This window comes from Miniopterus natalensis, chromosome 10 (assembly GCF_054644295.1).
Source record: "Miniopterus natalensis isolate mMinNat1 chromosome 10, mMinNat1.hap1, whole genome shotgun sequence".
Taxonomy (NCBI): Eukaryota; Metazoa; Chordata; class Mammalia; order Chiroptera; family Miniopteridae; genus Miniopterus; species Miniopterus natalensis.
In genome coordinates this window covers 83,252,179-83,274,292 of record NC_142090.1, presented here as the reverse complement: position 1 = coordinate 83,274,292, position 22,114 = coordinate 83,252,179, and the positions used below count along the sequence as shown (strand labels likewise).

Genomic DNA, 22,114 nt, shown 5'->3' with positions numbered 1-22,114 from the left:
AAAAAATCTCACCTCCACAGCCTGGAAAAAGCAGTCAGAGGAACAAGACGGCATTTTAATACAGGCTGCCTCCTGAAAGGGAGCTTGTCCCTGCCTCTCCCACCCTCCCTGGTGGGCTGGGCCCCCTCCCCGCTGACCGGCCACTCCTGGCTGTGGGGAGCGGTGGGCAGGCTGTCTCCAGGCAGGCAGAGATGCTGCCCAGGCATCTAGGTGGGAATCAAGCCACCTGGGCAGACCAATCAGGTCCCTCCCTGGGCCCTCGGCAAGCGTCCTGGGGCTCCCCCTTCACAGAAGGCTGCCTGCTGCCTGCTGCCTGCTGAGATGGAGGTGGCCACACAGGACAGCCGCACAATGCTCGGACCAAAACGCCAGACAAGTCCCTGCTGATGTCCCTGGGTGCTCAGGGCCCAAGCACGTGTGTTCTCTGAATTCTGCCCTTTGCCAAGTCTCTTAGAAATCTGTGTCCTGTGCCTCATGCCTTCAGTGGCAACTTCAGGGGTCCTGACAAACTGCCCCAACCCTGGTGCTCTCTGTCCTCTTCTGTTCTCCTGACCAAGAGCCCACTTTGATGTTTATTTCACTGAGTGGCATCTGGCAGGAGAGGCCAGTGCAGGGAGAAAGTTCCCCTGTCCCCAACCCTCCTCCAGCTCCCGGTCCTGAAGGAGTTAATGCTCAGTCAGTCTCCAGCTCCCGGCAGAGGGGGCTGGGCGGCCTGGGGCCCACCCTCCAGGTGGGCGGTCACCACTGCTGCCTGCCACCTCTCAGCCACCCCCAATCTCAAAGAAACCCCGGGGCCACATCAGGGCTGGGGAACCTGCTTTCAACTCACATTTGCTTTTAAAGAAATCCACACACCCTTTTCCAGGGCTTACATCTTATGCAATGAAATTCATACTTTTACAACACACATTAAGTATTCAAATACAGCCGATGTGACGGGGTTTATAAAAACAAAATTTAATCAAAGAAAATATGTCTTCGGTCTATAGGTAAAAACTTCTTAAAGCTGCTTTAACATAGAAGAAAAACAAGTTTAAAAACTACGAGTAGATTCACTCAGTTCCTTATAATACAATAATGTGCTGACTGTACTATTTACCACGTCTCCTACACCAGGGCTTGCTTCCAACCACAGAATCAGCATGCTCCCCTCTCTCCTCTCCCAAGTTCCTAAGAGAGTGATCTGTGATCACGAGCATCATCTTCCCTGGAAACTCAAACAGTGGTGAAGTGAGTTTCCATCTTTGAGCCCATTTATCACCTTTCGTGCCCATGCCAGCCATGGCTCGTTTTTAACCCTCTCTTCAGCCACCCTGTGTTCTCTGAGCTACCTCCTGACCTCGATGGTGCTCCATGGTGCTCCATGCCCCCCCCCCCCCGGTCTATATTTAGCTTGGCTATTAAAAGCTGAGATGTCTTTGTCACAGGGCCACCTCCACTGATTCCCAGAGCAGGCCGGGCTAGGGGCAAGAAAGCAAGGCCACTGCTGCAGGCCCGTGGCAGGAACAAAGAGTCGCACAGCCCAAAGACAAGACCTGGAGCCCCATGCTGCCACCCTGTCCCTGATGCAGCATTGCCCAGCTACTTCCCCAAACTCAGCAGGCCTGCTGACCGCAGACAAAACGCCCCAGACAGAACCCTAGAAAGCTCTGCATGTATAGCAACCTCTAGTGGGTCTGGGCTTGGAGCTACAGGCGACAGTATTTCTAATAAACACAGGCACAAAGGAAAATGTTACTGGAACAGCCAGCCACCAGCCACCATACCTTTTAAAGCCAGAGGTTCTAAAGGGAGCATTTTGCACCAGGCCAGTGGGGCCTCACTGTGGAAGCAAACTACAGTTCTGTATCTCAGGCTTGGTGCACAGGCCTGGGCTGAGGGCTGCTGGGAGCAGCTGCAGCGCCCTAGTTAGATGCTCAAGCACCTGCACACCTGCACAGGACGGGCCACAGAGGCTCTCTTGGCAGGTCCAGGCCTCTGCCCACCATAGTTCAGTTACCTGGGAGCAGATCTCTATGGGGTACAGTTTTCCAGGCTATAACCTGTCCAGGGAACATATGGATCCACGTAATGCCCAGATGGGGAGGACTCAAGAGGGCAGATGCCCAGTGCCAGCCCGGCTCGGCCACTACCTGGCTGTGGGACCTCAGGCAGGCAACTGACCACAGGGGGAACTCAATGTACCCCATGGGGGCTGCGCTGAGAGTCAGCAATAAACAGGAAGCACAGAGTTCAAAATATGAAGGTCGAAGCTGCCTTGACAAGCTCCCGGCATGGGGGATCCAAGCGGGCACTAGAGCCAGGCTGCTTCATAGCAAAGAGCTGTGGGAAGCTGGTCAAGTAACCCCCACTCTGTGCCTCAGTTTCCTTATCTGTAAAATGGGAATCTGTAACACTGGCCACGTGGTGTCTGCCTGGCACGGCTGACAGCCACCTGTGCCTGCCCCCTGGGGTGCCCTCGATGCAACTGGGAACACAGATCTGGGAACATGGCAGGCACACAGGGTCAGGGGGGTTGGGTTGGGGGGAGGCAGCCAGGACCTGACAGCTGCTTGGACTCTGAATGGGTTTGCTATTCTGAGAACACAACTCTCCCGACCCATAAGATGGCGTGGAACCAGTGAGCAGGAAAAGCTGACAGCCCTTGTGGCCTTTTCCCCACTGCAAAGGGAACCCAATGGCTAACTGCCTTTTACAGTAGGACAGGGACACTAAGAGCAAGTGACGTCAACAGTGGAGACCTGCTCAGAGCTGGGGGAATGGACGTCCACTACCCCCCCCGCCCCAGCTGGCGCAATACTGCTGCCTACGTGAAACCAAGCCTTCAGGTGACAGCGCGTCTATCCTGCTGAGCTCTGCAGTCACTATCAGACACTCCTCGCACAGAGTGAGAAGCAAACTGAAAGGCAAGAGCTTGGTAAAAATCAGGGCTAAAGCTCCATCACTTCCACAGTCCCAAACCGCGTCCTGGGGAGCCCAGCTGTTTGTCTCGGGTCCCAACAGGTAGGCTCCTGCTTCACACCCCAACACACCTGCTGGTCGGCCTCAGGCTCAGACTCTCTGAATTCAGAAGACCCTTGGCTTTAGCCCAGGTCACCTGTGAACACAGAAATGGGTTCTCTCGGCTCCCCGCCCCTGGTAATGTTCCATCCGCAGTGTGGGAGAGCCCTGGATGGACAGCCGCCCTGGGGGTGCAGGCAGAGCACAGGAGGGGGCCCTGCTAACTCTGGGCAGAAACCAAATAGCCAGGAGGGTTCTGAGCTAGGGCACCTCTCAGGCCAGCTCTGCCTGAGTTCTCTACCCTCACCACTTCAAAGTGAGGACATGCGCTGGCCTCTCAGTGACTCTGGAGCCTCCTGTGAATCCTGGGGTAAAAGCTCCCAGAAGAGCCAGCCTGGGACCCGGCAGGGTGGGGAGGGCAGGGGAGGGAACTTGAGGAGGAATGTCAGCTGTCCTGGCAGGTGGAGGGGAGGGGCCAGTTCTGAAACTGCAGAGGCCATGCCAGGGCCCAACTTGCGCTGGAGGCAGCTGTCACAGTCCGCCTCCCCCCACGCAACCACCCCAAGATATGAGGCAAAGAAGTCTCAGGAAGCAAAATGGCCTATCTGGTCAATGAGATGAACCCGAGGGGGCTGGGACCTGAACCCAGGGTGTGGCCCTCCTTCCTGACAGCAAGGCATCCAGCACGGGGGCTCTCCCCTGCCAGCAGGGACCCCGGCCTCCCAGGAGCCACACCAGGCTCTTCACTCTGGGGTGTCCCAAACTAGGCAGGCCTATCAAGTTTTGAGGAAATCAAATTCACGTCAAGCCAAGGCAAAACCAGGGTTAGGCTAGGTTAGTTTCAGTGTGAAGAAAAGTAGTTCTGCTGATTATTTCCAGGTCTGTTCTACATTAACGGTGCTGTTTTGAGACGCAAAGAAAAGTAACAGGAGCTGCCACGCGTGCTTACGTGGCTCTGATCACAATCGTGGTCTTGTTTAGTTACACTGACTCAAACCTACTCCAGAAAACAAAAACCTGTCTTATAAGCTCTTCATTTCAAGGTTTCAGTGAGAATCAAAAATATGTAAGTCTTTGCAAATCCTTTCTAAAAAAGTTAAGTTCTAAAAATAACTTACAAACTAGTTCTTGGAAACAAGCCATGCCTTCAGAGTCCCTGGGCGGACTAGCCCGCGGAATGGCGCTCACCGGCCAGGGCGGGGACGGGCTCAGGTACAGACAGGCCCGTGGCAGCCTCCCGCCCGCTCTGCGCCAACCAGGCAGGCTAGCTGAAGAACCAATTTTGATCTGCTCATCTGTGTCGTTTAAACTTTCCTAGAACGGCACGTGCGATCTGTTGTCTTGACAAGAGTGGTTTTGAAACTGGTATTCTATAGAAATAAAACATCTTGAAAAGATCTCCTTGGGCGGACTAAAGAGGGGCAGAGACCCCCACCCGGTGGAGCTGAGTGCAGGTGCGCAGCCGTCCTCTGGGCCTCGCCTTGCTCAAAGGTAGTACAAAAGCCACATCACCTAGTCTGTGAGGAATTCCTGTGGGCTCATAGTCGGGTCCCTGTCAATCACGTGGGCCCATCCTGTTGTCCCTGGGACCGGTGTTCCTCTCCTCCTCCAGAAGCTCCTGACAGCAGGCCTGTTCCTCATTCTGGGTTCCACTGACTGACCTTTGTCCGCTGGTAAGGGAACCCTGGGCCCTGGGGACCATGGCTTCACACTCCTGCCGAATGTGCTCTTTCTCCCAACCAGAAAAGCTGGGCTGTAGGCTCCATGGGAACCCACACCTCCCTCTCTTGCCTGGACTCCTCAGACCTCCCTCTAGCTCTATGCCTGGATGGTCTCTGCAGGCTCCCCTTGGACTCCTGGGACCAGGTCCTACAGCTGGGGCTGCTGGGGGCGTGCAGAGGGCATGCAGGTCTCTGGGAAGAGCGCCCCGAAAGTGTTACCAGATGTCCTGTCAGCCTGTCCCCGGCATGACAAGGACACATTCACGAGAGCTGGGAAGGGTGGTGAATTTAGAACATAAACGGAAAAGGGCCTCATTCAGGGTGGAGACACCTCGGTGCTAGCAGTGTGCCCAGGGAAATCTAAGAAAGGGACGGCATTCACCACCTTGCAAATGACCTTGGACAACTCGGCACCTTTCCCAGTGGTTCTGGGGGGGAGTCTCTGGGCCATGGAGAAAGTGGTTCTATGGGGAGTTTCTGAGACACGTCAGTGTGGGCTCCATGTGCTTGGCGAGGTCATGCTCACATCCCCTATGAGTGATGAAGTGTCACGTGAACGTTCGCTTTGGCTCAAGGGCCGTGCTTTTTGGCTCAGAGCATAGCTGTCCCCCATGGGGAAGACGATGAACTGGAAGCTCGGTGCAGGACTCTGGGTGGGGCTGCCACAGCTGCTGCTGAGAACGTGTCAGTGACCAGCCCCTGACAGAGGGGGACAGGCGCGCAGAGCCCCCAGGGCTGGAGCTGAGGTTCTGGGGGCAGCCCCCTGGGCTCCCCAAGCCAGGGGCCTCTCAGAGAAGGAAGGGAGAGGCAGGGCCTCCCAGAGATGGCCAAAGAAAATAAAAAATCTTGGTTGAACTGACTTCCTCAGAGAGTTGGTAACTAAACGTTCCATTTGCATATTGTAATCTTAAAAACCAACAAAAATGGTTTATGTTCTTTCTCTAGAAAATTGTCCAGGGAAGCCACATGACTGATTGGCTGCAGTGGCCAAAAAATAGAGGCAGAATTTAAGAGAGAGCCCTCCCTCCAAGTTCCAGGAGAGGAAGACAGTGGGCCCTCTCAAAGGGTGGGGGAGGAGGCAGAGTCCATGCTGGAGCTGCAGCAGCTGCTCCCAGCAGGGCCACGTGTGCAGGGCCAGAGCCTCGGGTGTGGAGGGAGGCATGGGGAGCAGAGAGACAGGGCTCAGCAAGGGCTGGGCGGAGAGAAGAGGGTGGCGATGGGGGCTGAGGGGCCCCTGGGAGGGGACATAGCACACCCCGCCTGAGTCATCCCCTTGGCCCGTGGACTCCGGGCCCCTCCAGGGGTGGGGCGTTGGGGGTGGTGAGGAGGTGGCAGCTGTCCACCCATCCATCACTCATAGAAAACAGGCAGTGGGAGGAAGGCAAGAAAGGGGGCCAGTTGGGGGGTGCAGAGTAAAGAGCGCTTTATATTCTAAAACCACAGGGACGTGCTCATGTGTGTCTCAGGCTGACCCTTGCTCTGGTATGGCCATAAATGACCATCACGGGACAGCAGCTTTTCCTCTGGCCCACTGGGAGCCCAAGCACTGCTCTCCAGGCTCCTGTCCAGACAAGACCCTATGACTCTCCTGAGAGTCTAAAACGTGGGGGTAGGGGGGACACTCGCCTGCTTGGTGCCCCTCGGGGTCCCCTGCACTCAGGTTAAGCTTCACCGAATCCCTGGTTCTAATGTGTTCTGATCCTGAGGCACCAAAGAAGGTGGGTGGGTGCACTCCACAGGGGCTAAGAATCAAGGCTGGGCTCCTGTGGGGTGAGGGCTGCAGGGTGGACACAGATGACAAGAAGACAGTCTGGCTACAGGATGGGCCCCACGGAGCTCCGGCCCAGGCGGTGAGCAGGCGGCACCGTCTCCACACCAGCACCCGCGGGAATTAACCTGCACTTGGCAGCCACGGGTAGCTTTTCTCGCCAAAGATGGTCTGACGTCGAGGCTCGTTCATTAAATCTTCTCAAAGCCTCAGGAGACCCAACTTTGCTCGTTAATAAATGCATGTCAAAACCTTATGCGAGGCAATTAACTCACTTCCAGAAAATTAATTTTTAAAATTAAGCAAAGAGAGAAGAGCTGATTTGGAGCGAAGACAATATTTATGCCCTATTAATAATGGGGTTAAAATATGTGACTAATTGTGTTTACATAACAAATGGAAAAACCTGCTGTAACAAGTCACCGGGCGGCTGATGAAACCTTCACTGGCTGGAAGACCCGCCCGACCATGCCGCTTGAGTACCCATGAGTTTTCCCAGTGTGCCCTGAATTCAGAAATTTGGAATCACTATACTTTTCGTACCACCCTCTCTCCGTGGCCCTCCTTCCTCCTGGTCACCAGGCAGCTTGCCCGCTCACTTGTGGCTTCTGCTTTCTCCAAAGGTGACTGTCCCTGCCACTGGGCACCATGACCTGACTCCATGCCCTGCTGGGTGAGCCCACTCCACACAAAGCCTCAGTTTCCCTCTCTACCACTTAATGTCTGCGGGGCCTGGCCCAAGACTCGTGTGTGATATGGTGTCCCAGGTGAGCAGCCTGTGTCCAGCCTCCAGTTGGAGAAGACTTGGGTTCCAGAACCCGGAGCCAGGCTGGCCATGGCCACGGTCTCCTGCCCTGGTCCTCAGACACAGAGAAGTGCACTTCCTCACTCCAGGAGCCTATCAGGCCTTCGGTTTCCTGCAGCCAGACACAGCCCAAGAGCACATGACACACACAGTCCCTGACCTGCCCTGGGAGGAAGCCCAAATCTAGCAGTGGGGTGGGGGCAGGGCTGCAGGGTCTGGCCAGTCCGTCACTTCCCCGCCACTGGTGGCCTTTCCTGGGGCCACAGTACACCCGGAGTCCTCTGGCATCACACGTGGCCTGTAGGCTGCGCCCTAGAGAGTGTGACCAGTGGCTTCCCCTGCCTTCGTGTGAAAAGAGAAAGGACATCTGACTTCTCTTTCCCTCAGGCACGTGGCAAGGAAGGGGCCTGCCCATCAGCAGCAGCTCCGCCTACCGTGGTCCTAGGCTAGGCAGGATCCCGACACCACCTGGCCAGGCTACCACCCCCTGCAGCACCAAGGACACATGCTTTTCATAAGATTGGTGCGGAGGGGACTCATCCATTCCTCTGAGCCGACTAAAAGCAGCGAAGAACACTACTTTCTGCATGTTCCTGCGCCTACCGGTCCCCAGGGGCTGGAGGAATTTGCACGGCAGAAACACAGACACCAGCACAAAGTTCTCATGGGCAACTAACACCAATCCCAAGAAAAACAGCAGGCGAAATTCCTGGGTTTCCTGATTCCGCTCACAGCGTTGGACTGTCCGTGGGGGTGGAGGCCCGCGGGCTCGCCAGCCGCTGTGAGTGCCAGATAATACTTCCATGGTCTTATTTTAGGATGAGTAACTTTGTAAACAACCTCGGGGACCAATCCACAGACAGCTTGTCTAGACCCTTACTTGAAGCAGAAGGTCACCAGGGAGGCAGACATCCCAGATGCACTTCAGGCATGTGACAAAGTGCCGCGGCCTGGCCAGCTCTGGCTCCAGACGGGGCCCTCACCTCTCTCTCTGTTGATGGTGGGACAATGAAGCCTGCTCTGGAGGGTGAGGTCGGAGGGTGGGGGGCAGTGCTCGGCAGCTGGAGAGCATCAGAAGAAACATCTTCTTAACAGTGCACCCGACCTGGCCTCTCAAGGGACAGGAGGGTTTGCAGGGAACAGGGCACATCACCCTGCAGGACGACGGACGTGGAAAAGTACAGCGAGTAGAAGGGAGTAATTCCAGCAGGAAAGGCAAAGGGACTTTGGAAACACTCTTGTTGAAAGGAAAGAACATCAAGGGGCCAGTGAAAACCAGAGGCTCCAGATCCTGAGGTGAGGACACCCCAAATCTAATACTCACACTGACTAGACACCCCAGGTTCATCACTTACTCACACTGGGTCGCACCAGCCCCACCATTTACACTGGATCCCACCCAAGTTCCACCAACTTAGAACTAGGCCTCAGTTTCCCAACTACAGACAGATAACATTTACACCTACCTCTTTGGGCTGTTTTGAGAAGTAAATACACATACAAGTAAACAAGTGCATAAGCCACTTAGAACAGTGCCTGCCACACAGAGATGTCCCTGTCGTCACGGAAGTCACGCTATACTCACACCACCCCCTGACACACCAGAATATCCCTGGGTCTCCCTCCGAGCCTGTGGCCCACCCTGGCCCAGGCCCTGCCAACCAGGAGGGATGGAGCCGCAAGCCCATCCCCAACAAGCTGATGATGGGTGATTTGACCTTGGGCAGGTTACTGAAACCCTGTGCCTCAGTTTCCTCCTGTGGGGAGGACGGCTGCATAATATGCACTGCACAGTCCTACTTCAATGTAAAAACTACCAGTTTAAAAAGACAGCCATCACCTCCTGGGTCAAGTGAAAATTCTCCCTCCTGGAGCAGGTCAAAATGATGACTGAAATACGGAAGCTCCTCTATGAGGGTCTGGCATTTATTACCTCATTCATCCACAACAACCGGGCCACGGAGACAATGTGGTGGGGAAACTGTCTCAGGAAACTAAGGTGCACTTTCAAGCAGCAAACTGTTGTTATTTTTTAATCATTTTTATGAGACTCCTTCTAAAACATAGAAATACATCCCTGACTTAATAAAGGAAATTTTGGTCGATGGATTAAAAAGCCTCACAAGGCAACAGGTACAACTGCAAGAGGAAAAGCACCAAAAGAAAAGACTCCACAATTTCCCTCTCTCCTTCCCAAAGGAATGAGCCAGCATGTCTGCCGACGCCACAGTCCAGTAGTCTGTGCTCGGGCCAAGGGCACTCTCACTTGCTTGCTCACCTGCTTGCCCACCTGCTTCACCGGGGCTGGGGCCGGGGCCGGGGCTGGGGCCGGGGCCGGGGCTGGGGCCGGGGCCTGGCTCTGGCTCTGGCTCGGAGGTAAGGAGCCGGACGTGACCTCAGGGGGGCTCCCTGTTTCAGTGAGCTCCGGGAAAGGATTGGGGATGGCTGGCAGCGACGAGGTTCGGAACTGCTGGTCCTCCTCCTGCAGGCGCCTGGGAGGAGAGACAACCGTTGGTTAAAAGCTGCCACCCAACATCATCCAGTAGTCCCATGCCTGGAGATACATCCCAGAGAAAGAGGCCCTTGAACAAATAAATACACAGTGATCACATCAGGACTGTTCACACAGCTAAAAGGAAGAAGCAACCTGTGTGCCCATCGATGCATGAACAGATGGCAAAATGTGGTCTACCAACACAAAGGGATATTATTCAGCCCTGAAAAGGGACAACGTTCTGACATGTGCTATGAGAACGACGAACACAGAGGACACTGTGCTAAGTGAGAGAGGCCAGTCACAAAAAGACGAATCCTGTATGAGCCCACTTCTCAGCAAACTGAGAGACAGAAAGTAGAACAGTGGGTGCCAGGGCCTGGAGGAGGCTGGGTGGGGAGTTCATGTTTTGTGGGGATAGTTTCAATTTTGCAAGATGACAAAGTTCAGGAGGCTGGCTGCTTGACAACATGAACACACATGACACTGGAACTGTACCCTTAAAAATGGTAGACAGTAAATTTTATGTTATGTGTATTCTGCCACAATTAAACATTAAAAAAAAAAAGCTGCCATCTCAGACTTAAAGGCTATAGATTCCCTGATCAGGTGAGAAGCACTGTGCTCGCTCCCATGACAAGCAAGGCACAGCCCACCCTCGGCGCCCTCAGTGGTTCCACTCCAGGAATGCCTGACGTGCGGGAGGGTTTGTGAATACGGGCATTTTCATGAGAACAACTCTTTTCCGATGACCTTGAAGTGAGCACTTCTCTAAGCAAATACAAATATTAGAAGAGGCTCCCTGCGCCCTCATCTGAAGTGTGGCATGAATGCCTAGTTACACAAAAGGGCTGTTGATACTGAATTAATTGGAAATCAATGCTGCACGGAGCTGTGCACCCGAAGCACAAAAGCCCATGTTTGTGTCACCCCAGGAATGCTCCGCTGTACCCACTCACACCACTGATAGCCACCTCCTAATCACACTGCACCGCCCTCTCTTTGGCATTTCTCCAGAGCTCCCTCCTCCCAGGAACACAAACCTCACTTGTCATACAACCAAGCAAAACATACACAGATGATGAATCAGAGGCAATTAGGAAAACAGCAAAAAAATCAAGTTCAAAGTGAAAGGGAAAACAATGCAAAGTGCCCTGTGTTTCCTCTCCCCAGGGGATCCGCTGGCAGCTTCCTGCCCACAGGTCCAGGGCTTTGCGGGTATGGATCCCCCTCTGTCCGTCCCAGAACTTCACTCTGGGTGCAGTCTGGTCTGGCCTCTGCTCCAATTTCCCGCTCCTTATCTGCACACACCCTGAGGGTAAACCCCTCGTGTCAGGCTGTGGCTTCCAATAGTTTTTTCATCAACTTTATAGTTTGACTGAATTAACGGTCCATTCGCTTTCTTGGGAGGTGTGCCAGTGCAGAAACAGGCACGGGAACCCTTTCAGAAAGAGTTCTCCCAGTTCTGCAGGAGGCTGCGCAGCCTCTCTGCATGGACCAGGCAGTGATTCCCTGACTTCCGATGTGGATGCTCCCACTGCACAAAGGAGCCCAGGGCCTCGAAGACGTGACAGCCTTTCTACAATCCCGACAACGTGCCAGGAAGTTTCCTTTCCCTGTTAACAGATCTCACTCTCCCCATCACAGCTTCTGCCTGGGCAGAGCATCCAGCTGTCAAGTGTGTCCCTGCCCAGACCTCAAACCAGGAGCCCAAAGAACACAAGTCTGTTTTGACCCCTAGTACCAGATGCTCACGTTGGAACACTCCCGCTGTTCGCCAAGGCTCCTCTTTAGTAGGTTCTGAGCACTGAAAGAGTCCTGTGTGTTTTGAGGCAGCAAAGGCACTGCGTAGGATGTTTTAACGATGGATCTGCGAGCCCACAGCACCTCCAACACCAGGAGCGAACCCCAGTGTGCACCAGGGACCCTGGGTGATGGTGACGTGTTCATGCAGATTCATCAATAGCAAATATTAACAACACCCCTGGTGGGGATGCCGGTAACGCGGGACAAGAGCGTACCGGGAATCTCTGTACCTTCCTCTGAGTTTTGCTATGAACCTAAAAGTGATTTTAGAAAAATAAAATCTTAAAAAAACAAAACATTATCCTCCGTGAAAGGGGCTGGAGAGGGAAGGCCCCACGATGCACGAGGCTGTTTCCGGGAAGCGTCAGGGGACGACGCGTCCAGGGCAGGGGCGGGCGGCGGGGGCCGGGACGTCCTGCGCGGGCGAGGTCACGCCACAGGCCGGGAGGGCACCGCCGTCCCTGAGTTGTGTCCTTTAAAGTGGTTACTTTCATGTTCCGTGAATCTCGCCTCGATCAATTATGTTTAAAAATTGACTGCGCAGCGGTTCGCAAACACTGCCGAAGGCAACGCTGAGGGACATCGCGCTGCTCGCGGGGGGCGCGGGGGTGGCCCCGAGACAGGAGGCCCGTGGGGACAGATCGAACACTGGGGGGGAGGGGGGGCGTGGAGACGAGCAGACACTCGGGGGCGCTGTGGGACCAGCAGGCACCCGAAGGGGGCCCTAGAGGCGAGAGGCGCGTGGGGGCCGTGGGGATGCGCAGACACGCAGGGGGCCGGGTCCACAGGCAACGCCCTCCGCTCCGCCGCAGCCACGCCTCCCTCGGGACGCGGGGGGCCGCCTGGGCCCAGGGGGGGAGCCTCTGCCTTCTCCAGAACCCCTTGGGGCGGACAATGCCCGGAGACGGCGGGGACCCTGCCCTCGGGGCATCACCTGGGTTTGCATCCGGGCACCCCATGCACAGGTCGCGGACAGTCACGCGAGGGCGCCGCGCTTCCTCACCTGGGCCCTGAGGGTCGCCACACCACTCACCTCATGATGCCGCCGACACCAGCTGGGAAACTAGACCCAACAGACTCGCGCACCGGAAGTGCTCTGCATGCACCGGAAACAGAAGTGCTCTGCATGCACCGGAAACGGAAGTGCTCTGCATGCACCGGAAACAGAAGTGCTCTGCATGCACCGGAAACGGAAGTGCTCTGCATGCACCGGAAACGCAGGCCTGTGCACGAAGCGCTCAGCACGCCAAGCACCGGCAGGACCCGAAGCGCAGGGCATGCACCGGAAGCAAGGGTAGGCAATACCGGAAGCCCTGGGCACTCACAGGAAGTGCTCAGCGCTGTACAGAAGGCACGCGCCCTAAAGGGTGGGAGTGGCACACAGAGGAAGTGCTAGGTGTGCGCAAAGTGTTCTGCAGGCACCGGAAATGCAGGGCATGCACAGGAAGCACAGGCAGGCTCCACCGGAAGCAACCCCGGAGACGCACAGGACGCTCTTGGCATGCACAGGAAATGCTCGGCTCTATACCGGAAGCACGCCCCGGAAGCGCTGGGCACGTGCCGGAAGAGTCCCTCTGACCCTCTGACCAAGCAGGTTTGCGGGATCTTCCCTCCGTTACCCCGACTTCCCGACTTCCCAGCTGCACTGCAGCCCCGAGGGCTCGCCCCCTGGTGGGCCGGGGCCCCATACCTGCGGCCAGCCCCCCACGTCCCCTCCGCCTGCCCTGCGACCGCCAGTCCGCCCCCGCCTCCGCGGGCTTGGCCGCCTTCGTTCCTCGTGGAAGCGGCTTCCCGCGGCGCCCGCCCGGGGCCCCAGGCTTGCGCACTGGCCGCGGGCCCCGCTGTCCGCCCGGGATGACCGGGGAAGGGAAGTGTGCGCGCCGGGAAGGGACTGTCCCCGCGCGCGGAAAGGAAGGCGGGCCTGCCATCCGCGACACCAGGCCCTCGCTGTCGCTCACCTAGACGCCAGCTCACCCTTCAGGACCCAACCCGAGCCCGACGCTTGCAGGGGACCCTCCTCCAGCCCGGAATTTCCAGAAGGCTCCTCCACTCACTCCCCTGGGCCACATCACCAAGTATCTTAAGTCACCGTCTGGCAAGCGCCCGGGGACGCCACTGCCCCTGGTGCCGGCCCTGCTCTGGGGAGTGAGGCCTTGGGAACCTCCACTGACTGACCAGCCACTTCATTCTTTCCAAGGCACTCTCCTCGGACAGTCCCCTTCCAATTCTTTCACCTGGCCCAGCGCATGGCACAGAGCAGGTAGTGAGTCATCTGTCCTGAACCAGGGACCAAGCCCAGCCCGGTACAGCCAAGCCACGCAGGGAAGAGGTATGTAACCTGCCTGCGGATTTCACAAGGCCATCAGGAGGCCAATACCCATCACCACCATCGCCACGTAGCTAGCAGAGAGCAGCATCCCTGCAACCCACTAGCTCCCCCGGAGGCTCTGGGTCCCACCTGACAGCCGTGATGTGCATGGGCTGAGAGCGCTGCACCTTCTGCTGTGAGGATGCCTTCGGCTCAGGGGGCTTTGTTCCTGAGGGTGGTGGCTGGCCGCGAGTGTGCTGGCCGTTCTGACGTGTGGGCACCGACTCAGACTGCATGTTACCAGTTGGGCACAAACTCTCCATGGAAGTGTTCATGTCATTCATCAGGGCTTCCAGGTCCAGATCATCCTCTGGGTGTTAAAAAGCAAAGCGAAAAAGTAACATTAGCAGCAGTGAGGGGTCACAGCCAAATGTGCACCTTAGCGACCAGGTTCCAAAACTCACATTGAAAAATATCACTTGAGGACACAGTACTATAATTGAGAAGTAGCTATTTCAGTAAGGATTGTGCCTGTTGCATTTATTAATAGTTGTTGATATTCCAGATGCAATTCAGTAATTGTAGTCCCACTGGATTTCTACCTGGCTGGACAGGAGACACCTTTTAGAGCACTTGCTCAGGGCACATACCCATCAGGGTGGGTAGGCCACGCTCAGCTGTGGTGGCACAGCATGACCCCACCTCCCTGGCCTCAGCTGGCTGGATCCCAGATGGACATGGAGCCCTAATTAGGCCAATCAGGATTCCCCCTTCCCTGAAAATCTAGAAGAGAGATAAGAACAGAACAGCACCCAGCAATGACACCAGCCCTGGCCCACTAGAGCCACCAAAAGGGTTACAGGTTGGCCAAAGCCATGGTGGACAGGCTCACTGTGGGCTGTGCACCTCTAGGGGCCCCTCCTCTGCCCTTGACATGGCCTGTGAGCTGGGGGAAGCCTGTTTTCATGGAAGAGGGTCTGAGGCAGATGCAGAGAGAGAAGCAAAGATGGCACACAGAGTGCACAGAGAACGCCGGTGAGAATGACAAAAAATGCCAGAAAGAGAGGTGCACATGGAGACTAGGATGGAGAACTTCATGTGTCAACTTGGCTGGAACAAGGAACCCAGATCTGTGGTCAAACACAGCTCTAGGTAATGCTGTAAAGATATTCTTTAGATTTGATTAGCATTTAAATCAGTAGACTGAGGGAAGCAGATGACCCTCCATAATGTGGGGGGCCACACCGAACCAGTTGAAGGCCTTAAAAGAAAAGATGGATGCCCCCTCAGCAAGAGGGAATTCTGCCTTCAGGCTCTTTCCTGCAATTCCTTCCCAGGTCTCCAGCCTGCCAGCCCACCCTGCAGATTTGGGACTTAAAACTCCACAACCATGTGAGCCAATCACTTAAATCTCCTCCCCTCCCCATTATGTACCATGTGTACATGTGTGTGTGTGTAAATGCACATCCTACTGGCTCTGCCTCTCTGGGGAACCTGGATCATACGTGGTGACAGATGGAACCCAGCACACTCTCAGAGATGGAGGAAAGGGCTGGGGAAGGGGCAGAGCTGGGACCCGGGATGTGGGCTGGGCTCCGGGCAGCTGTGCATGGCTGGGCTTCCATCCTTCCTGAGGCCCGGCTGCTTCCTGCTGGGAGCTCTGGCACACATCCCTACACCCGTGGAATAACTGTGCTCCAGCTCGCTTGAGTGGGTCTCTCTCGTTTGTAACACATACACTGTAATAACACTGGCCTCATTTTTCTGTGTTTTCCAGATCAGTCACTTTTTAACAACTTGGTAAATAAGAGCTGAGGGTGACTCCAAGGCAGCACACTGCTGGTCACGTATTCGGTCTGGTTTGTTCCCCTAACGGCCCCATGTGACACCCACTTAACAAACAAGGGGCTTGCACAGGGCTCATGACAGCAAGACCCTCAGCCTCCCAAAGGCAACGGCTCCTAACTAGCAGGGCCGAGAGCTGAGAGGTCACATGCCAGGGACGGCTGACCGGGCCCTGGCCCAGGGGCCCCAGGTTTCTGTTTTTCTGGTGGGGGGTGAACAATCGCACCTGCCCCGAGGGAGGGTGTAAGCAGTGGGTTAGTTATTATCTGCTCCATAGCAGAGCCCGGCGCCGGGTAAACACTTGAGAACGTTATTTATTAGCTCCAGTCCATCCACTTCTCGCAGAACAATATCCAGGGTGGCTGTGAACCTGGCGCACCGGCGGGGGAACGGGCCTAGAGGAATTAAGTGGCGTGCCAAGATCACACGAGCGCTAAGTAGCAAACCCTGAATTGGAAAACGAGTTTGGCAGCTACCAATTTAAGCTCACCAGGTGCCTGCTCAATGAATGAGCTCACAGAACTTTCCGGAACACTTGGCCCTCCCTGCCTCTCCCGCGCCCAACACAAAAGTTTCCTGAGGTGCAAGGGCACAAATAGGCAGAACAAGAGGCAGAGAGGCAAACACCTGCCTGAGGAAGGCCCAGGAGCTGGGACACCACGTGAGAGAGGCTGCAGACCACACACGGACGGACGGACGGACAGACAGAGGGACAGGAGGGGGACAGAGGCTGGCTGAGGAATGGACGGGCTGGAAGGAGGGAGGGAGGGACACAGGACTCGGACCCAGAGTCCCACTTGGGGAGATCAGCTTGCGGGCCCTGCATTCCCAGGGCCTGTGCAGGGAGAAGGCGACGCTGCTGTAGGTCAGGTGGTGAGCGGTCAAATATTAATCCCGTGGCCAGATATTAAGAGGACAAAAGTGCTGAATTAATAATTAATAATTACCACGGCATTAATATTTAATGTATCACATGGGAGGACACCGAAGTCAGCAGGCAGAGCTCTTGCTCGGAGTCCTGGGGGCAGGTGGGGGAGGGAGGGAAGTGGGGTTCACAGAAAACCAGGACCGAGGCACAGGCGCACCCCCCATGGTCCCCTTGTCCCTGCAGGCTGTGTGGCCTGAGATGAGTCCTCAGCTGTAAACCGAGGAAGCAACACCTGCCTGCGATGACAAAAATCGTGGGCGATGGCTGAGCCCCAAGAGCCCGCCGCCAAATCGGGGGCCCAGTGCCTTGCGTATTTCCTGAGTCCTCGGGGTGTTCGTCTGACGGGGAAAGGTATAAGTTACACTGAAGCCCGCAGACCCGGCCTTCAGGAATGTTCTAGAATGTTATCTATCCATCATAAACACCACTCATGTCCTACATGGTTAGCTGATAAGTAACAGCTTAATGTAAGCTCCGTAACAGTTCAGCACCTGCGCGCCCTAACTCACCCTATTAACAACTCAAGGTCTGTATCTTAATGGGCCACTTAAGAATCAATATGGGGTGCACACAGAGTTCCCTATCATTACAGAGTGACCTTGCGTGTGCACCACGGTGGCCTGGAGGGCAAGGACCAGCCGCCGAGCCCACGTCCACATGGCTGCCTTTCGCACTTGCTCAAAGACGGGAGAAGGTTCTGATGGACGGATCTCTCCCGAGAAGGAAACTGCCCGGGTTCCCTCGGGTGGGTTTCCACCGGAGTCATTTCCCCCCGGCGTTGCTGAGAGCCCTGGGCCGTGCCCACCCGCAGGGCAGCCCCCTCTCCTGTCCTGCTCTGCTGCTCCTCTCGGCCCTCCAGGTCCCTCCTGGGCACCCCTCTGCTCCACACTTTCCACCGCAAAGCAGTTTTGACGTTGCTCAGAGTAAATACTAAAGGTGAGCTGGACCCCGAAGTGTCAGCTCAGCGCCCGGTCCTCACACGGTGCCTCGGCTCCCCTCCGAGGGGGGCTCTTCACAAAACTACTCCCCGAGGAGCCCGCTGCGCGGCCGGGCTGCGTACGTCGTAGGCTGTCATTTTCATCAACCCGACCCCTGTGCTGGCCTCTTTCAAACTTGCCTATTTTCCATAGTCCTTGGAACACAGATAAAACTTTTTGAAGAATCTAAACTCTGTAAGGGTGGAACGCACTTTAAAATTTCCTGTGGGGCCAACCAGCACGTTATCTTTGGAGGTGATAAAAGCATGTAGGGTTCCTGGTTTTACTTAAACTCTGCTAAATCCTATTGAGGGTTCACAATGGAATCTTCCAAGCCGGGATTTTATAGAACTGACTCCAAGGACGGTCATTCTCCACAGTCTTCCAGCTGTTCCCGCTCTGAGATACTACTGAGTGGCATGTGCTTCTTCCAGACGTTCCACCTGGCTCACGTTCCGTGGGCCAGCCCACGTGGACGGCCCGGGGCCTCGCGCCACGGGGGGCCCGCGTGATCCACGAGGATCGGCCATCGATCACGTCCTGCACGGTCACATCCGGGTGGGAGACTCGGATAATCTGGGTGTTAGCCGAAGACGCTCCTGGAAGCGACGAGAACATGAAGTCTCTGTTCACCACTAACTCGAGGCCAAGACACTTTTCCGTGAGAAGGCACCTCTGGCCAGGATGCTGGGGGGGGCGGGGGCGGAGGGAAAACGGTTTTATCACTCAAACCTCGCCTCACACACATTTACGAGGATGCGTTTACCGCACAAATGTAGGTCACACAGCGCGGGGGTGAGGGGCTATTCATAGCCACTTTCCTTCCCAGAATAGCCCGACCTAAAACGGGCCGTCGACTTTTGTCCCAAATATCTGAGCAGCTCATCTGACCTCGGGCTCACACGCGCGTCTCGTCTCACTGTCTTTAGCAAACTGAGGCCGGGCAGGTTCTCAAAGGGATGGGACCGCGGTGGAAATAACTCATGTTTGACTCATGAGCTATCCTGGGCGAATCTCTTCCGTGAGCAGCGCCAGGAGAGGCCGCGGGCCGAGGCCCCATCTCACCTCCTCGGCTACACCTGCTGGGCGGAGGGCGACGTTCGGTGCCTGCCTTAACTGACAGCAGTGAGGACACTGGGTCCACCCGACTGCCTTATTTTGGGCCCTCGAAGAAATGCTCTGTGTTCAGGACACGTCGGTAACGTCCCTTCCCACGGAGACCCTGCCAGCATCTGTGCCCAGGCAGGGTCTCCCCGTTTCCTCCCATTTTATACCCCAGGCACGCTCCTTCCTACCCGGGGGCCGGCTGGGGCGGACTTGCTTACACAGCTGAACCCCCAACGGGGGTAAAGGAGGGAGAGCAGACTGGGTCCCTGGGAGGGACGGAGCATCTGGTACTTGGGAGGCGGGAGGCTGCGACAGAGCCCGTGCAGGGATGCACGTGCCTCCCTCCATGGTCCCCGGCACACGGCTCCAGGACCCGGTAACCTCCCAAGAGATAAGAGTAACAGGACCGCCTCTGGGTATAGCACTGAGTCTGCTGTTCCTGAAAGGGCTCCAGACGCTTCATAAAAGCGAGGGGAGCTGCTTCTGTTGCTGGGAACAAGCTCCTGGCCACCACACCTGAGTCTGTGCTAATGAGGGCCCCCCAGAAAACCACAGGAGGAGCGCAGGCTGCCGGGGGGAGCCAGCCATGTGATTAGAGGCGCTTTCATCAGCCCCACCCTCCTGGCCTCCTGGGAGGAGACGGGCTGGGGACTGACTTAGGCCTCTGTAAGAACCCTAGAGAGCGGGGTTCAGCCCCGGCGGGTGTGGCTCGGTGGTTACAGCTTCGGACCGAGGACTGAAGGGTCCCAGGTTCGATTTCTGGTCAAGGGCATGTACCATGTACCTCGGTTGTAGGCTCGATCCCTGGCCCTGGGCATGCGGGTGGCAACCGATCGATGTGTCTCTCTCACATCCATGTTTCTCTCTCTCTCCCTCCCTCTCTTCCACTCTCCCTAAAAAAAAAAAAGAAAACAACAAAAACAAAAAAAACAATGGGAAAAATTTCTTTGGGTTAGGATTTAAAAAAACAAAAAGAGCGGGGTTCACGGAGCTTCTGGGTTGGTGAACACGGTCAGGCGCTGGGGGGCTGGTGCCCCCGGAGAGCACGAAGCTCCCCTCCCCTCGCCACCCCTCGCCCTGCACGCCTCTTCCATCGGGCCGTCCCTGACTTACATCCTTTTGTAAAAAACTGCTCCCTGAGTGACAAAACGGGTCTCCTGAGCTGCGTGGGCCGACCTAGCAAACGACGGGCCCAGGCGCGGGTGGTGCCAGAGCCGAGTGGAGCCACGGGGACACCCAGCCGGGGCTGCGGAACCGCTGAGCGGGGGAGAGCCCCCCCCCCCCCGTCCGGGGCTCAGAGGACCCGGGGAGTGGACGGGAGGAAAGGGGGCATCTCTGTACAGTATTGTGCCCGACGATTCCTGAACACATGTGCAAATGCCAAAGCCCTTACGCATCCCTCTCTGGACACGGACGGTGCGTCCGGCCTGCACAAGTATTTTCAGCGGGGATCATGTTCGGCCGGCGAGCTATTTTTGTTGACCTCTAAGCAAGTAAAACCTTGTGCAAATATAACTCAATAGTCAGCCGAAATGCCTTTCTGGTACAGCAATTAATCTTCCTGCTCACGTACCCCAGTCACACGTACTCAATCTTCCCCGTGCAGGGCTGTTTGGACATAAAGCAGCAGCAAAAATGTGCGTTTCTTCATAGCCCACGATCACATATCTGTAATCATTAGACCAAAAAGATTAAGGCTGGATTCGGGGCTTTCTTTCTTTCTTTCTTTCTTTCTTTCTTTCTTTCTTTCTTTCTTTCTTTCTTTCTTTTTCTCTTTCTTTTTCTCTTTCTTTTTCTTTCTTCTGTTTTTAAAAAGTTTAAGAAGTAAAATCATTAGACCAAAAAATTAAGGCTGAATTTGTGTGTGTTTTTTTCCTTTCTCTGAGCCGTTTTTAAAAAGTAAAATCATTAGACCAAAAAAAAAATTAAGACTGAATTTGTGTGTTTTTTTTTTCTCTCTTTGAGCCATTTTTAAAAAGTGAAAAACTTAAAAGCCGGGATTCAAAGAGCTGTCCGTGCACGCGTGTCCACAGCGGCATTACTCACACCTCGCAGCAGCCAAGGGTGGAAGCAGCCCCGCTGTCTACCAGGGAATGAGACAGAAACGTGGTCGGCCCACGGAGCGGAGTATTACTCATTTCCTAAACAGCGAGGCATCTGACACAGGCCGCGACAGGGACGAACCCTGAAGACATTATGCTGAGTGCGCGGAGCCGGTCGCCAAAGCACAAATACTGTAAGATTCCACGGACGCGAGGTGCCCGGAGTCAGACTCACAGTCACACAGAGGAGCCGGGAGGCTGCCAGGCTGCGGGAGGGGGGGCGGGGGAGCCGTTTGGTGGGGGCAGAGCTTCAGTTCCGCGCAGCGGGGTGACGGGAGCCCCGGAGCTGGCCGGGGCGACGGCCACGCGGCCACGTGAGCTTGCTCGCCCGCGCTGAGCCGTGCACTCAACACTGGCAGAGGCGGGACTTTCTGTGTGAGGTGTGCCTCGACACAGATTCAAAAATAATAAAAAACAGTAAAAACATCTTTCAATTGGAATGTGTAATACTCTCAAATACGGCCACTTAGGAAATCTGCCTGGCTGATCCGCTGGGGCACCTCTAAGGCACCCTGCACCCTACGTCGGCCAGGCGGAGGCAACGCCACGGGGCTGGAGCCTCACGGGGTGCTTGTCTCACGCGGCCTCTGCAAAGCTCGACCACCCACGGAGGCCGAACAAGCAGGACCCACAGGAACACAGTAGGTCTCTGTGGCCCCTCACACCGCTGTGCCCACCACGCTCACCACGTCCCCGGGGGCAGCCAGTGGCCGAGGCGGGAAGGGGACAGGACGCTGGCTGCAGGGACCCCCTGGGAGGGAGGGGGGCTGTGTCTCCCCTCCTGAGAAATGGGAAAGCTCAGGAGACTGCACCCCTCGGAGGGAAGGGAGTGTCACAAAGTCCAGGGCAGGTCTCGGAGTCAAACACAGACGCCCTGGCAGCCAGACAGCTCTACCTGGACCACAGAGCAAACAGCAAGCGGGCGAGATAATAATTAATCGCCCTGGACTTTGATTCGGTGAGATGCGCGGTTTAAATCCGTGTGTTAGAGGACGGGAGGATCATCCTATCCAAGGTAAACAGATAGGGAGATAAATCAGGGAAGCTCCTCGGTGCTTTCAGCCCCTGAAATTCAAGAACCGTCTCCGAGGTCAGTGAGCATCGCCCGAGAGGAGTGTCGGTTTCCCTTCTTTCCTGAATCTCATCCGGCCACGTGGTTGCAGGAGGCCCCTGGGCGCCCCCTCGGCTTCATCCAGGCGCCGTGAGACTCGTGTTCTGCGCCCGGGGCGCACACAGCACAGGAATCCCCGGGA

At 55.9% G+C, this 22,114-nt stretch overlaps 1 protein-coding gene across 2 annotated transcripts in view; it reads right to left on the bottom strand.

The window, feature by feature from the left end:
• GRB10 (growth factor receptor bound protein 10) overlaps nucleotides 1–22,114 on the bottom strand; it is a 63,688-nt gene that overhangs the window by 14,119 nt on the left and 27,455 nt on the right. For both annotated transcript variants that reach the window (XM_087821271.1, XM_087821272.1), the window contains 2 exons: nucleotides 14,053–14,272; nucleotides 9,573–9,786 (listed from right to left, as the gene is read on the bottom strand). In XM_087821271.1, the coding sequence (XP_087677397.1) occupies nucleotides 9,573–9,786; nucleotides 14,053–14,272 (434 nt within the window). The remainder of the gene's footprint in view (nucleotides 1–9,572; nucleotides 9,787–14,052; nucleotides 14,273–22,114) is intronic.